Genomic DNA, 11,923 nt, shown 5'->3' with positions numbered 1-11,923 from the left:
ATGAGTAAATGACTTTCCAGTGAGAATTCTTAATATTTAATAGCTGGTGTTATCATGCAGACTGTCACAAAGCCTTCATTTAATTCTATCTTGAAATATGAGACTGACTCTTTTAATGTCTTCACAAGACAGGCGGGTTATTTGCTCTTTCAGATCACTTCGATCATAAATTCTGTATGGTAAGTTCTCAAAATTGGTGCTTATTAAAAAGTTAATTATGATTTCATGGTTGCAACAGTACATGACTGCTACAAGCATAGAGGATAATTGCACTATACAAAAGAATAAACTTTTTCCATGTAGAAAGAAAATGCTCTTTGATTCTTCAATGTATCAGCATAGTCTGATTTTTTTTTTTTTTTAGACATTTAACCTTACAGTAATGATGTACAAAGCTACCTCCTGATGGTCCAAACATGTAAATGGATCTTTAGAATGTCATTTTTTTTTTTTGGTATCCATTGTTTGATGTGGCCATAACCTCCCAAATATTTGTAACAAAAATACATTATTGATTAGAAAATTAATATATATACTCATAACTACACTTTCTCTGGGTATGTTTATAGGGTATTTGTGTGTGTCAATAAAAACCAAAAGATAAGGTTTCACTACAGAAAAAGGTTAGGGCATATCTGACCTGATTTATTACCATACTTTGTTACTTTGATGTAATTTCTTATAAACATCATGCCAATGGGTTTATAAATAGAAACACTTCTTATGATGGAAAAATCTCTAGGAAATCCAGAAGGATAAGGAAAAAGGAAAAAAAAATGTATTTGTGAGCCTGAAGAAATGATAGATTTATGAAAGCGTTTCCTGAACTCCTTGAGTTTATAAAGTTTCTCATTTAATGGGACATGCCTGACAAAGACAATCTAAAATCCTCACAACTACCCTCAAAAATTTACATTGCTCCTCACTTAAATAGGTGAGTATCCCTGATATATTTTCAAACCAGGCTAAATTGACCTATTTGTAAATTTAAATCTCTTAAAATTGGCTATGAGTTGTTGGTTGATTAAAATGATCCTAAAATTAATTAGATATATCACAGGTCTCATATTGTTTGGGTCAGTCATTTAACCTCACTTCATTTTACTTCATTCCATTTAATGATTCAGTTCTCATACATTTATGCACTGCATACAATTTTTGATGTTAAACTTTTATAGTGAACTAGAGACCTGTTTTTGAAGCAATCCATTTTCTATAATAAGTAACATTTGTATATACTCCAGGTTTGTTTTTTTTACCACAGTTATCTCCCCAGCTCACAATTCCAATGAGATACCAGGTATCTTTAGAATCCTTTACAACTAAAGGTCCTCCAGAATCACCCTGAAAATCAAAAGGAGAAAAAAGAAAATTAGCCTAATAAAAGCCTTATTACTAAAGATATTCTGATGAAACATACATTTATTATTAGTCTTTTATAGCCATATACTGCTGAGGGGAGAAGGGGACAATACAAGAGAGGTCTGCTGTGCCATGTGGGCCAGCTCCCTGGCTGGGGATCGAACTCATGCTGCAATGGTTGGCAATACCTTGATAACACTGAGACTTTAATCCCTGTGCCATGGGGGGTTAAATTTTAAATTTAAATTTAAATTTTTTCAACTAAAAGGAATAATTTTCAAATAAAATTATGTATATTTAAAGAACACAATGTGATGATTTGACAAGTATACATTCTAAAATGATTACTGTCATCATGTTATCTAACATATACATAGCCTCACATAGTTACTGGTAATGAGAGCACTTATATCTCCTCTTAGAAAATAACAAGTTCACAATATTCACAATACTCTTAGCACTTAGCAAATAACAAGACACAGTATTATTAGCGATAGTAACTGTCTTGTATGTTAGATCCCCAGAGCTCATTCATTTTATAAATGAAGGTTGGTATCTTTTGACACACTGACAAGGGGTTAGTTAGTATCCAAGATATAAACATATAAACATATAAAAACATAAAACATATACAATTGAGCAATAAAACACCGACAACCTAAGCAATAGCAGATCTGAACAGATAATTCACCAGAGTATATCCAGAAGGCCATGGAAAAATATTTATCATCATTTTTAATATGGGATATAGGCTAGAGCAACATGAGATATCATCACACACCAGTGAGAATGGAATATGCTGAAAAGACCCCAACAAAAAGTGCTGGAGAGAATGCACAAGAAGAGGAATCCTATTACACTGTAAGCTGACACAGCCATTTTGAAAAGCAAAAGGGATTTACCTCAGAAAAAAAGTAAAAGTGGAACTATCATATGATGCAGCAGTCCCACTTCTGGGCATCAATCCAAAGAACATAAAAACATTAGCTCAAAAATTATATGCTCTACAATGCTTATTACAGCATTATTTACAATAGCAAGGACACAGAAGCAACCTAAGTGCTCACTGATAGGTAAAGAGCTATGGCTCTTTAGCCACACAGTGAGATACTATTCAGCCAGAAGGAAAAATGAAATGATGCCATTTGTGCAGCAAAGTGGAAGTGCTTCTAAGAAATTATGTGTATTTAAGTCAAAATGACAAATTTTGGACATTTACATAGAGTAGAATTATGCAAAACAAAAATACTTATTAAAAAACTATACACGAATTAAGGAAGTGGGATCTGTGAGGTTAAGGAGGGGGAGGAAAAAAGGGGAAAGGGTCTGTGGGGTATAATATGGTGATGGAAAAAAATAAACAAAGGTAGCATTCAAGACCCTGCACAACCAGGCCCTTTATAATGATCCTGCCTGGCCCTGTACCACTGGACTCCATGAATTCTGTTTCACCACATGATTTTCTTTCAGTTTCTATAATTCTTATACCCTGCCTCAAAGTACTTTCACATTTGCATTCTTTGTAGTCGATTCCTACTCATTTGAATACTACCTTCACTCTAGCTACCCCCCAGCTTCACCCCTGCTGGGGTGTTCATTTCTTATAATAATCACAAAACCATGGTCTTTTCCTTCCAAGACTTTTTTCCAGTTACTTACATTGGTATTACTTTTTTGATTAATGTAAGTTTTTTAAAAGTAAGTTTCATGCAGATTTTTACACAAGATTGTATTTCCAGTACTTGGACCAGTGAAGGACACACAGATGTGCACTTAAGCATTTCCTTTGAATGAGTAAACAGACTTAGAATGAGTGAAAATATGACCTGGGACAATTCTAGACTAATTTTGTTAGACTTCGCGTTTCCAATTACCAGAATTTAAATTATGAAACTTCTGGAAGAATGTTGCCAAAACTCAACCACTGTGTTCATAAGCAATTTTGAATGCCATCTTGGGATAGCCCTTAAATCAGTGTAGCAGCTGCATGCATAGTGGTTACAACAAATGATAGTTCTTTTTATTAAACTCAACTGGAAATGGCAGCATCATGAATTTGAGATAAAATACCAGAGACTTTCATATCAGCAATTCCAATCTTTTTGTCATTTGTGTTTGGGTCTTATCAAAGTAATCTCTCTCCACCTACCTTGCAGGCATCATGAATTCCTTCCAGATATCCAGCACAAAACATTCCAAATTTTATACCATTGCCGTACACATACGGTTGTTTACATATATCGTCACTTATGATTTTCAGTCTGGCTTCTCGAAGATCATTTTGGGGTTTCCCTTAAAATAGAATTTTAATGTTTATAATCAGCATCTTTAGCTAGAATGAAGTAAGTGGACTTTATTATCTTTTTCTGCACTAAAATTATCAGTACAAAATGAGGTAATGATGTATGCAGTTTCAGAAGAAACTTCTGGTTTAAAATTTGGCACACTTAAATGGTAATTATCATCCTTATCATATTTTTATGCATAACTCTACAAGCAAGAAACACATTTCATTCCTTTTTTCTGGACAATCTTTGTACTTTTTAGCAAAATTGATTTGTGTAGGAAGGGATTCCATTTTTTTAATTGTATATGTATACTCTAGATTGTACCCAAAAACTGGGGATTTAGATGGTTTACTCCCTTGGTTTGTAAAATAACAATAGGATTACGTACATTTGTTTTATCCTTTATGCTTTGTGAAAAAACTTTCACATAATGACATTTAAAAACAATGTTTTCATTTCTTATGTATTTCCAGTTTGATATTCTAGATTTAAATGATTTCATTAGTTGTAGAAAGCAATATTATGGCAAGAAAGCTACTACCTATGTTTGGAAGGAAAGGACATCATACACATTCAGGGATTTTTAAAAATATCAAACCATACAGGAATCAGGAAACCATAGCAGACAGAATATCCCCAAGCTTCCTGTGAGATCTCATTTTCCCCTCAGTTAAGAGTATAATCTGCGAATATGATGGTTGCTATTCTCATGAGAAGGTTTTGTTAATGACACAGGTTAAGGAATTATGCAGATGTAGTTAAGAATCCCTAATCACTTTGACATTGAGTTCGTTAGAAAGATTATTTGAGGTGGACCTGACTTAATAAGGCAAATCATTTTAAAAGGACATAGATCTTTCCTGAAATCAGAGACATTTTCCTAATGGTATTAAAGATGCAGTTACTATGAGTTCTATAATTGCTAGAAACTGAATTCTGTCAACAACCACTGATCTTGAAGAGAACCTGGAGGGACAGACAGGGCCACAACCTTAGTGGACACTTTGACAGCTATTTTATGACCCTGAGTAGCGGACCCAACTAAGCTGTGTTTGAAGTTGTGGCCCACAGAAACTAAGAGATTAAAAAAAATTGGGTGCTGTGTTTAGCTTTCAAATTTGTGTAACTTGTTATGTTAGGGGGAAAGGATGTCCTGAGCTAATCCCATACAGGCTTTGTGGACCCCACCCCCACTCCAGACTAAAACCATCAGGACATTGGGAAAGACAAATCCCATCACCACCAAAGAGAGGGTGTCTGGGACCTGAGGGTGGAGTTGGGCAGCCAGGTTGGATATAAAAACCAAACATGTGGGCCTTGGGATGACTCGCTGTCGCTTGCCTCCTGGCTACACAGCTCCTGGCTCGCGGCCAGCTCTCAGAGCGCCATTTTGGGATTCCTGATCGGCGGATCGGGTAGGACTCATTTAAAACTTTGTCTCCCACTTTTCTCCCTAAGCTGTACATTTCCTCATTTCCCCTTCCCTTGTAAATAAACCTTTATTAACCTTTCGCGTGTCCCTGCAGTAAAACATTGATAAGTTCTTTTAAGCGCGCGGGTGAGGACCCACAGTCAGGCATCCCGTTTTTGTATCGGGGTTACTCTACAACAGTTATACATCTGTAGGAAACTAATACAGAGAGCAACTTCTTTAGAATAACAATTCGGGGGCCTCCCCGGGTGGCGAAGCGGTTGAGCGCTGGGTTGCGAAGCTGCCTGCAGCCTCTGCAGCGCTGGTTCAATCCCCGGCTGCTCCCCGGCCACCAGAGGAGGGTCCCACATGGCGTGCAGACCTCTCCTGCCGCCCGCTGCTCCCCTCAGCAGTGCACTTCGGTCCTGCTCTGCTCCCTGCTCCCTGCTCTGGCTCTGGTGAATTCTCTCACCCTCCTGCGCTTCTGACTGTACCCAGTGCTTGTATAAATAAATAAAAATAAATCTTAAAAAAAAAAGAATAACAATTCAGGATTTATTTCTGCAGATTTGTTTACTAAGATTTCTAAAAACTGCTCAAGTTACTCTGTTCTTTGAATATAATTGATGCATTTTTTTTGCCTACTACATTATTACCAAAAAGTCATATTTGGTAGTAGGAAGGGTAAAGTGAAACTGATATATTGTACGTGACAGTGTAAATTCATAACTTTTAAAAACCTAGCTGACAGAGTATACTCCATAAATTCTGGACACCTCTGAACTATTTCTCAATTATGATGGGAATATTACTGATATCTTTGTCAAAAATCTTTTTATTTCAATAACATTCTCTATTGTTTTCTTGCTTTCAATTTTATTTTTACTCTAATTTTTATTCTTGTTTAGGTGTTTGTTGCTCTTTTTTTTTCTAGTTTATTAAAGTGGGAACTGAAATTACTGATTTGAAATTTTTTCTGATGTATGCATTTGCTATAAATTTCTTCCCACTGTTTTAGCTGTGTCCAGTATATATTGATTTTATTTTATATTCATTCACTTCTGTGCATACTTAAATCTTTAAGACTTCCTCTCTAGCCCATGGACTATTTAGAAGTGTGTTGTTTAATTTCTAAGCTTTTGAAGGTTTTTCCATTATCTTTCTGATTTCTAGTTTGCTTCCATTGTGATCAGAGTGCATACTATGTATGATTGCAGTTTTTTAAAATTTGTCAAGATTTGTTTATGGACCTAGATAATGTGGATCTTGGTGAATTTTCCATGAGTACTTGTAAAAAGGAGTTTTCCATGGTTGTTAGATGTAGTGTTCTGTACATACAGTGTTCTATTGTTCTGTACATCAGTTTAACTCCCTTGCTACTCAAAAAGTAGTAGGCTTCTATATTTCTGTGCAGACCTTACACTCATGGTTGGATTGATTCTTCCTACCAAGCCAAAGGGGAGCCAAGATGCCCCTCCCATCATCATGAACCAGTGAATATGAACCCTGTCTTAGGAGAAAGCCACCAGAGAATGAAGACAGAGAGATATCAGGCTTACAGTTCTACTCAGCCAACCCTAGGATTATTAAGCTATAGATAATATATTCTGTGATTGGTATTTAGCCTTACAGAAATCAGTGCATATTCCAATGTGTATATTATCAGACAAAGCTATGTGGGGCATGTGAAGAAAATTTAGAGACCACAAACCTGCTCTGGGTCACATTTAATGAAAGATATTCCCTGTCTCTTAGTGGGGACTGAGAATTGAATTTGTCTTCATTAGTGTTTATGTAAATAAATTGTGTAGAGTTCTGTGATGAATGTTGTCATTCTCATAAAGCTCTTACCTTCTCTAGCTTGAGTTACAAAAAAACCAACACACTACTTGTTATGTGAGTGTACCTAGACTAGAGGCCTCCCACCAAAAAAATTTTTAAAAATTAAATGTTTATCCTTATATTAGGTTAGTATATCAAGATAAATTATTAGAGAGGGCATTGGGAGCTGTGTTGTAGGAGATTAATCTCTACATAGTTATATCCCTTTCCCTGGAATTACTTAAAGTTGTCTTTCTAGTTCTGAAGCAGATTTTGATACAAGTGGAGACTGTAACTGAGCAAAAGAAATACTTGTGAGATTATTAAGGAAAACAAAAATGAGGGATGAAGCAAAGTTAGGGGGAGGTGGAATGAAAGGATAGGGAGCAGGCATTCAGAGATAGGACTCAAAGTGAGGGAGAGTCTTGGATTGCAGGTGGTCATGAGGATTACAGCATATCTGATGTATATATCTGGCACTGCAGAGAGAACCACATATTAAAATAGGTTTTTGTGTGCTTGAGGGAATGTTTGTGTCTTTTAAATGTCCCTTGAGCCCACACTTTTGAATCTGCCTTTCCTTTATCCTCTGTCATCCTGGCCAGGCTGCCAATGATACCCCTGCCATTTTTAGTATTGACAGAGGAGTAAGTATTTTAATTGACCAGTCAATCCAAGTATTTTTGGACTCAAGTAAGGCCAAAAGAGAATTTTTCAAGGATTAATGTGGATTCTGGAGAAGTGCAGGACATTTTGTAGTAGGGGCAGATGTTGTAAATCCTGAGTTGCTGTTGGTTCACTTTGCCACTATGTGGAGCTAGAGTCACTCCATCTGAAGGAGATCTAGGGGCAAATTTCCATGAAATGGAAAAACTGAGAGATTCTTCCTCCTTTAGAGATTACATCATACAAACTCATGAATGGAACTTGTCTAAAGCCAGACTCATTACAGGGGCCAAATTGGTCATTTTATATTTTGCTTTAGTAATTTGAATTGAGCTTTATTTATTTTTTTATTAAATGATTTCTTTTAAAGATTTATTTATTTATACAAGAACTGGGGTACAGTCAGAGGCATGGGAAGGTGAGAGAATTCACCAGAGACAGAGCGGGGAGCAGAACAGGCGGACAAACCGAAGGCACTGCTGAGGGGAGCAGGGGGCAAGGCAGGAGAGATCTGCCATGTCATGTGGGTTTCTCCCTGGATGGCCGGGCATCGAACCCACGCTATAGAGGCTGCAGACAGCTTCACAGCGTGGCACTCGACCCGCTACACCACTGGGGAGGCCCTGAATTGAGCTTTAGTTGCTTGAGAGAACAAGAGGCATAAATAATCCAACCAACTATGAAAATGACTAATAGGATAATATTGGTGGGAATTAAATCATGTTTTAAATAAGGCTTAGTAGTGTAATTATTTTGAGATACTCACCACCATAGAAAAGTGCTCCAAACCCTGTGATATAGGCGGTCAAGTTTGGTTGGAAGTGTGCTGAGGCTTCTGGCAAACAGACCCGGCGGATGTCATCACTAAAGGTGACTCGAGGAGAGAACTGTACAACAGCAATGTCATGTTCTTTTGCTGGGGTGGGATGCTGCTCATGGACAATGATTCGTTTAACATTTCTTTTCATTAAGGGAGGATTGATTGTTGTTCCGAAGCTAACAGTCCATTGACGTGGATTTGCATTACTGGGAATGGTTAGAAATGAACAGAATATATGAACTGCACTAAAATAATTACATCTAGACTAATATGAGAACATACCATTCTGAAAATGCTTACAATGTGTTTCTTTAACAGCTGTAGTCTATTGCTACTATTTTGAAAAATGATGATATGCAAATACCATCTGTGTTACTGAAATGCAATACAAAATTATTGAATTTTAGAACTGTAAAATACAAAACAATCTCATCAACAAAAATTTATAAAACATCTATGTGAAGTGCCTTCCTTATTTTAATGGGAATGAAGTGATGAACAAGACAGAAACTATCCCAAATGGTGAGAGTATGTGATTCCAATAAAGGAAAATCAAAACAAGTTAACAAATAAATGAATGCATAGATAAACCAAACAATGAAAAAGCTGTGGAATAGAGTGTGGGGAATAGTTAGGAAAGACTCTTTTGAAAATGTAACATTTGCACTGAAACATGGCTGATAAGAAGTCAGCTGTGAGAACACCGGGAAGCAAGTTTCCAAGCAAACTTCCATGGCCTGAGACTACACAGACAGCAGCTGAAGACACAAAGGAGAATGGTGGGGATGAGGTAATGAAATAGGCGGGGACCAGATTTTAGAACATCTTAAAGTTAGTGAATAAATTGTTTGATTTTATTCAAGTGATATGGGCATTAACTAGGTGATGTAAAGGTAACAGTACATTAGTCTCATTAATAGCCCTTTTTTAAAGTTACATTTATTCTTTCTAGAGTACATGGGTGGATGAGTTAAAAGCTGCCAGAAGTTTTGTGAGAGCTGATTACAAGTATAGATGACTTCTAGTTATGAGTTTGAGAGACTGATGGATCATAGTATAAATGGGAATTGGAAATGCCATCCAGTAATGATGAAAGATCATCTAGTAAAGTCTTGAATATAATAAAACTCAGCTTTTTAAAAATCAGTAGTGAGGTACAATTTAAAATAAGTAACTTACATATTAAAGCAGTGTGCTGCAGTGATAAGCCATGTATTACTAATCAAGGTGGCCCCACACTGATGTTTGTTATTGTGCTGAAGGGACGCTTGCCAAGGCCAGGCACCTTTGGCTGCAATGTTGCCAGACATTATTCTGTTGAGTATTAATGGAACATTTCGCTTACCACAACCTGAAAGAGAGGAGTTCATTAAGTTATAAGAAATGTCTCTGTAATCTTTGTTACAGAGCAACTAAGAGCACAGTAAAGTGACATGTGCATCATTCATTACATAAAATATATACAATATTAATATCCATTCTCTGTATTTCCAGATGTGTTGATGTTTTCTTCACTTGCTACTTGCTACATTTTTAGATGTGGATATATTGCCTATGGTAAACTGCAAAGAGTTGACATACCACCAAGTTTCAAATCAGTCCTCAGGATTTGGATTACATAGATACACAGGGAACTCCTACTAAGATTGTTTCCTAGTTTTAGGTGATCCAGTATTGTTACTTTGACACAAAGTTCTCAACAGAACAAAGCCCTCTGGCCAAACAAGTTATTTCCCATTTGTTGGAATGCCTTCTACATGGTATTTTTCAGAGTGAATAGTTTCCAGCATATACACAAATTAATATATCATGATCGATTCCCTCATTTGTGAGGATAAATCGTTCCATGTTTTCATATAAACATCAGACTCACTCTTGGGAATAAATAACGTGAATCAGATGTGAATCAGATCAGAGATTACTTTGCTGCTTGGGGTTCCTGCTAAGAATTAATCTATTTAGAGAATGGTGCTAATAAAGAACTCATGATAGGTTCAGTTCTTGTTCCAACTGATTAGGTATATTAAAAAATGCATTTTACTGCTTTGGGTGATGTGTCTGTAAAGATGTCTTTGATGTGCAAATCCCGTAGTGTTTTGCCTATATTTCCTTCTATGTATTTTATGGTTTCAGGTCTTATGTCTAGTTCTTTAATCCATTTTGAGTTGATTTTTGTGTATGGTGTGAGGTAGTGGTCAAGCTTCATTCTTTTGCATGTAGCGACCCAGTTTTCCCAGCACCATTTATTGAACAAACTTTCTTTGCTCCAATGCATAGTCTTTGCTCCTTTGTCAAAGATTAGTTGACCATAAATCAGTGATAGTGAAGACAAAGATAAACAGCTGGGACTACATCAAATTAAAGAGCTTCTGCACAGCAAAAGAGACAATAACAAAAACAAAGAGAAACCCCACCAACTGGGAGAACATTTTTGCACCCAACACTAATGATAAAGGACTGATCACAAAAATCTGCAAAGAGCTGATGAGACTCAGCAACAACAAAGAAAATAATCCAGTCAAAAAATGGGCAGAAGAGCTAAAAAGAAACTTCTCTGAAGAGGAAATGCAAATGGCCAACAGACATATGAAAAAATGTTCAACATCACTTGTGATCAGGGAAATGCAAATCAAAACTACCATGAGATACCATCTCACACCAGTGAGAATGGCACATATTAAAAAAACTAGCAACAACAAATGTTGGCGAGGGTGTGGAGAAAAAGGAACTCTTCTGCACTGTTGGTGGGAGTGCAAACTGGTCCAACCACTATGGAGAGCTGTGTGGAGATTTCTGGACCTACTAAACATAGAGCTTCCATATGATCCAGCAATTCCACTCCTAGGTATTTACCCAAAGGACACAGAAACATCAATTCCAAAGAGCACCTGCACCTCTATGTTTATAGCAGCACTGTTTACAATAGCTAAGCTTTGGAAACAACCCAAATGCCCAAAAATAGAAGACTGGATCAAGAAGATGTGGTACATATATACCATGGAATATTACTCAGCATTCAAAAAAGATAAACACATGCAATTTGCAGCAACATGGATGGCGCTGGAAGGGATCATGCTCAGCGAAATAAGCCAAAAAGAAAAAGTAAAATACCGGATGGTCTCACTCATAGCAGGAATCTAGAAAACTTAAATAAGGGACCAGGAAAATGAATAACTATAAGAAAGTGAAAATCAAAATCAACAAAAAACTATGAACCAGAGACACTTTTTGGGGGGTGGGGGGCGGGAGGGGAAGGATTGGGGTCAGAATGGGGCGTTTGCAATTGTATGGGGGAATATAAAAATAAAATTTATTATTTAAAAAAAATGCATTTTACTTGTATTGATTATATTTCAACTGTGCCTAGTTATTTTGGATTTCTCTATCACTGTCATTACTCTAGTGAGACTACCACTTTCTTTTCTCATTTGGAGGACAACAGCAGCTTTTCAGTTCATCTCCTGCCTTTAGTCTTGCTCTTCTAATCTAGTCTTCATACTGCAACCTGAGTGAGCTTTCCAAAATGCATATAAAGACCTTCTGTGACTCTTTTTT

At 36.6% G+C, this 11,923-nt stretch overlaps 1 protein-coding gene across 1 annotated transcript in view; it reads right to left on the bottom strand.

Moving 5' to 3' along the window:
* Positions 1-1,182: 1,182 nt before the first annotated feature.
* Positions 1,183-11,923, bottom strand: part of TMPRSS11A (transmembrane serine protease 11A) — a gene marked incomplete at both ends in the record, with an annotated part of 38,548 nt that continues 27,807 nt past the window's right edge. Inside the window, 4 exons of the mRNA XM_084234085.1 lie at positions 1,183-1,344; positions 3,512-3,654; positions 8,315-8,574; positions 9,548-9,719. Of these exons, the coding sequence (XP_084090211.1) occupies positions 1,183-1,344; positions 3,512-3,654; positions 8,315-8,574; positions 9,548-9,719 (737 nt within the window). The remainder of the gene's footprint in view (positions 1,345-3,511; positions 3,655-8,314; positions 8,575-9,547; positions 9,720-11,923) is intronic.

The sequence above is a fragment of the Talpa europaea genome (genome assembly GCF_964194135.1).
Source record: "Talpa europaea genome assembly, chromosome: 5".
Classification (NCBI taxonomy): domain Eukaryota; kingdom Metazoa; phylum Chordata; class Mammalia; order Eulipotyphla; family Talpidae; genus Talpa; species Talpa europaea.
The sequence above is the reverse complement of the archived record's forward strand: the minus strand, read 5'-3'. Positions and strand labels throughout refer to the sequence as shown.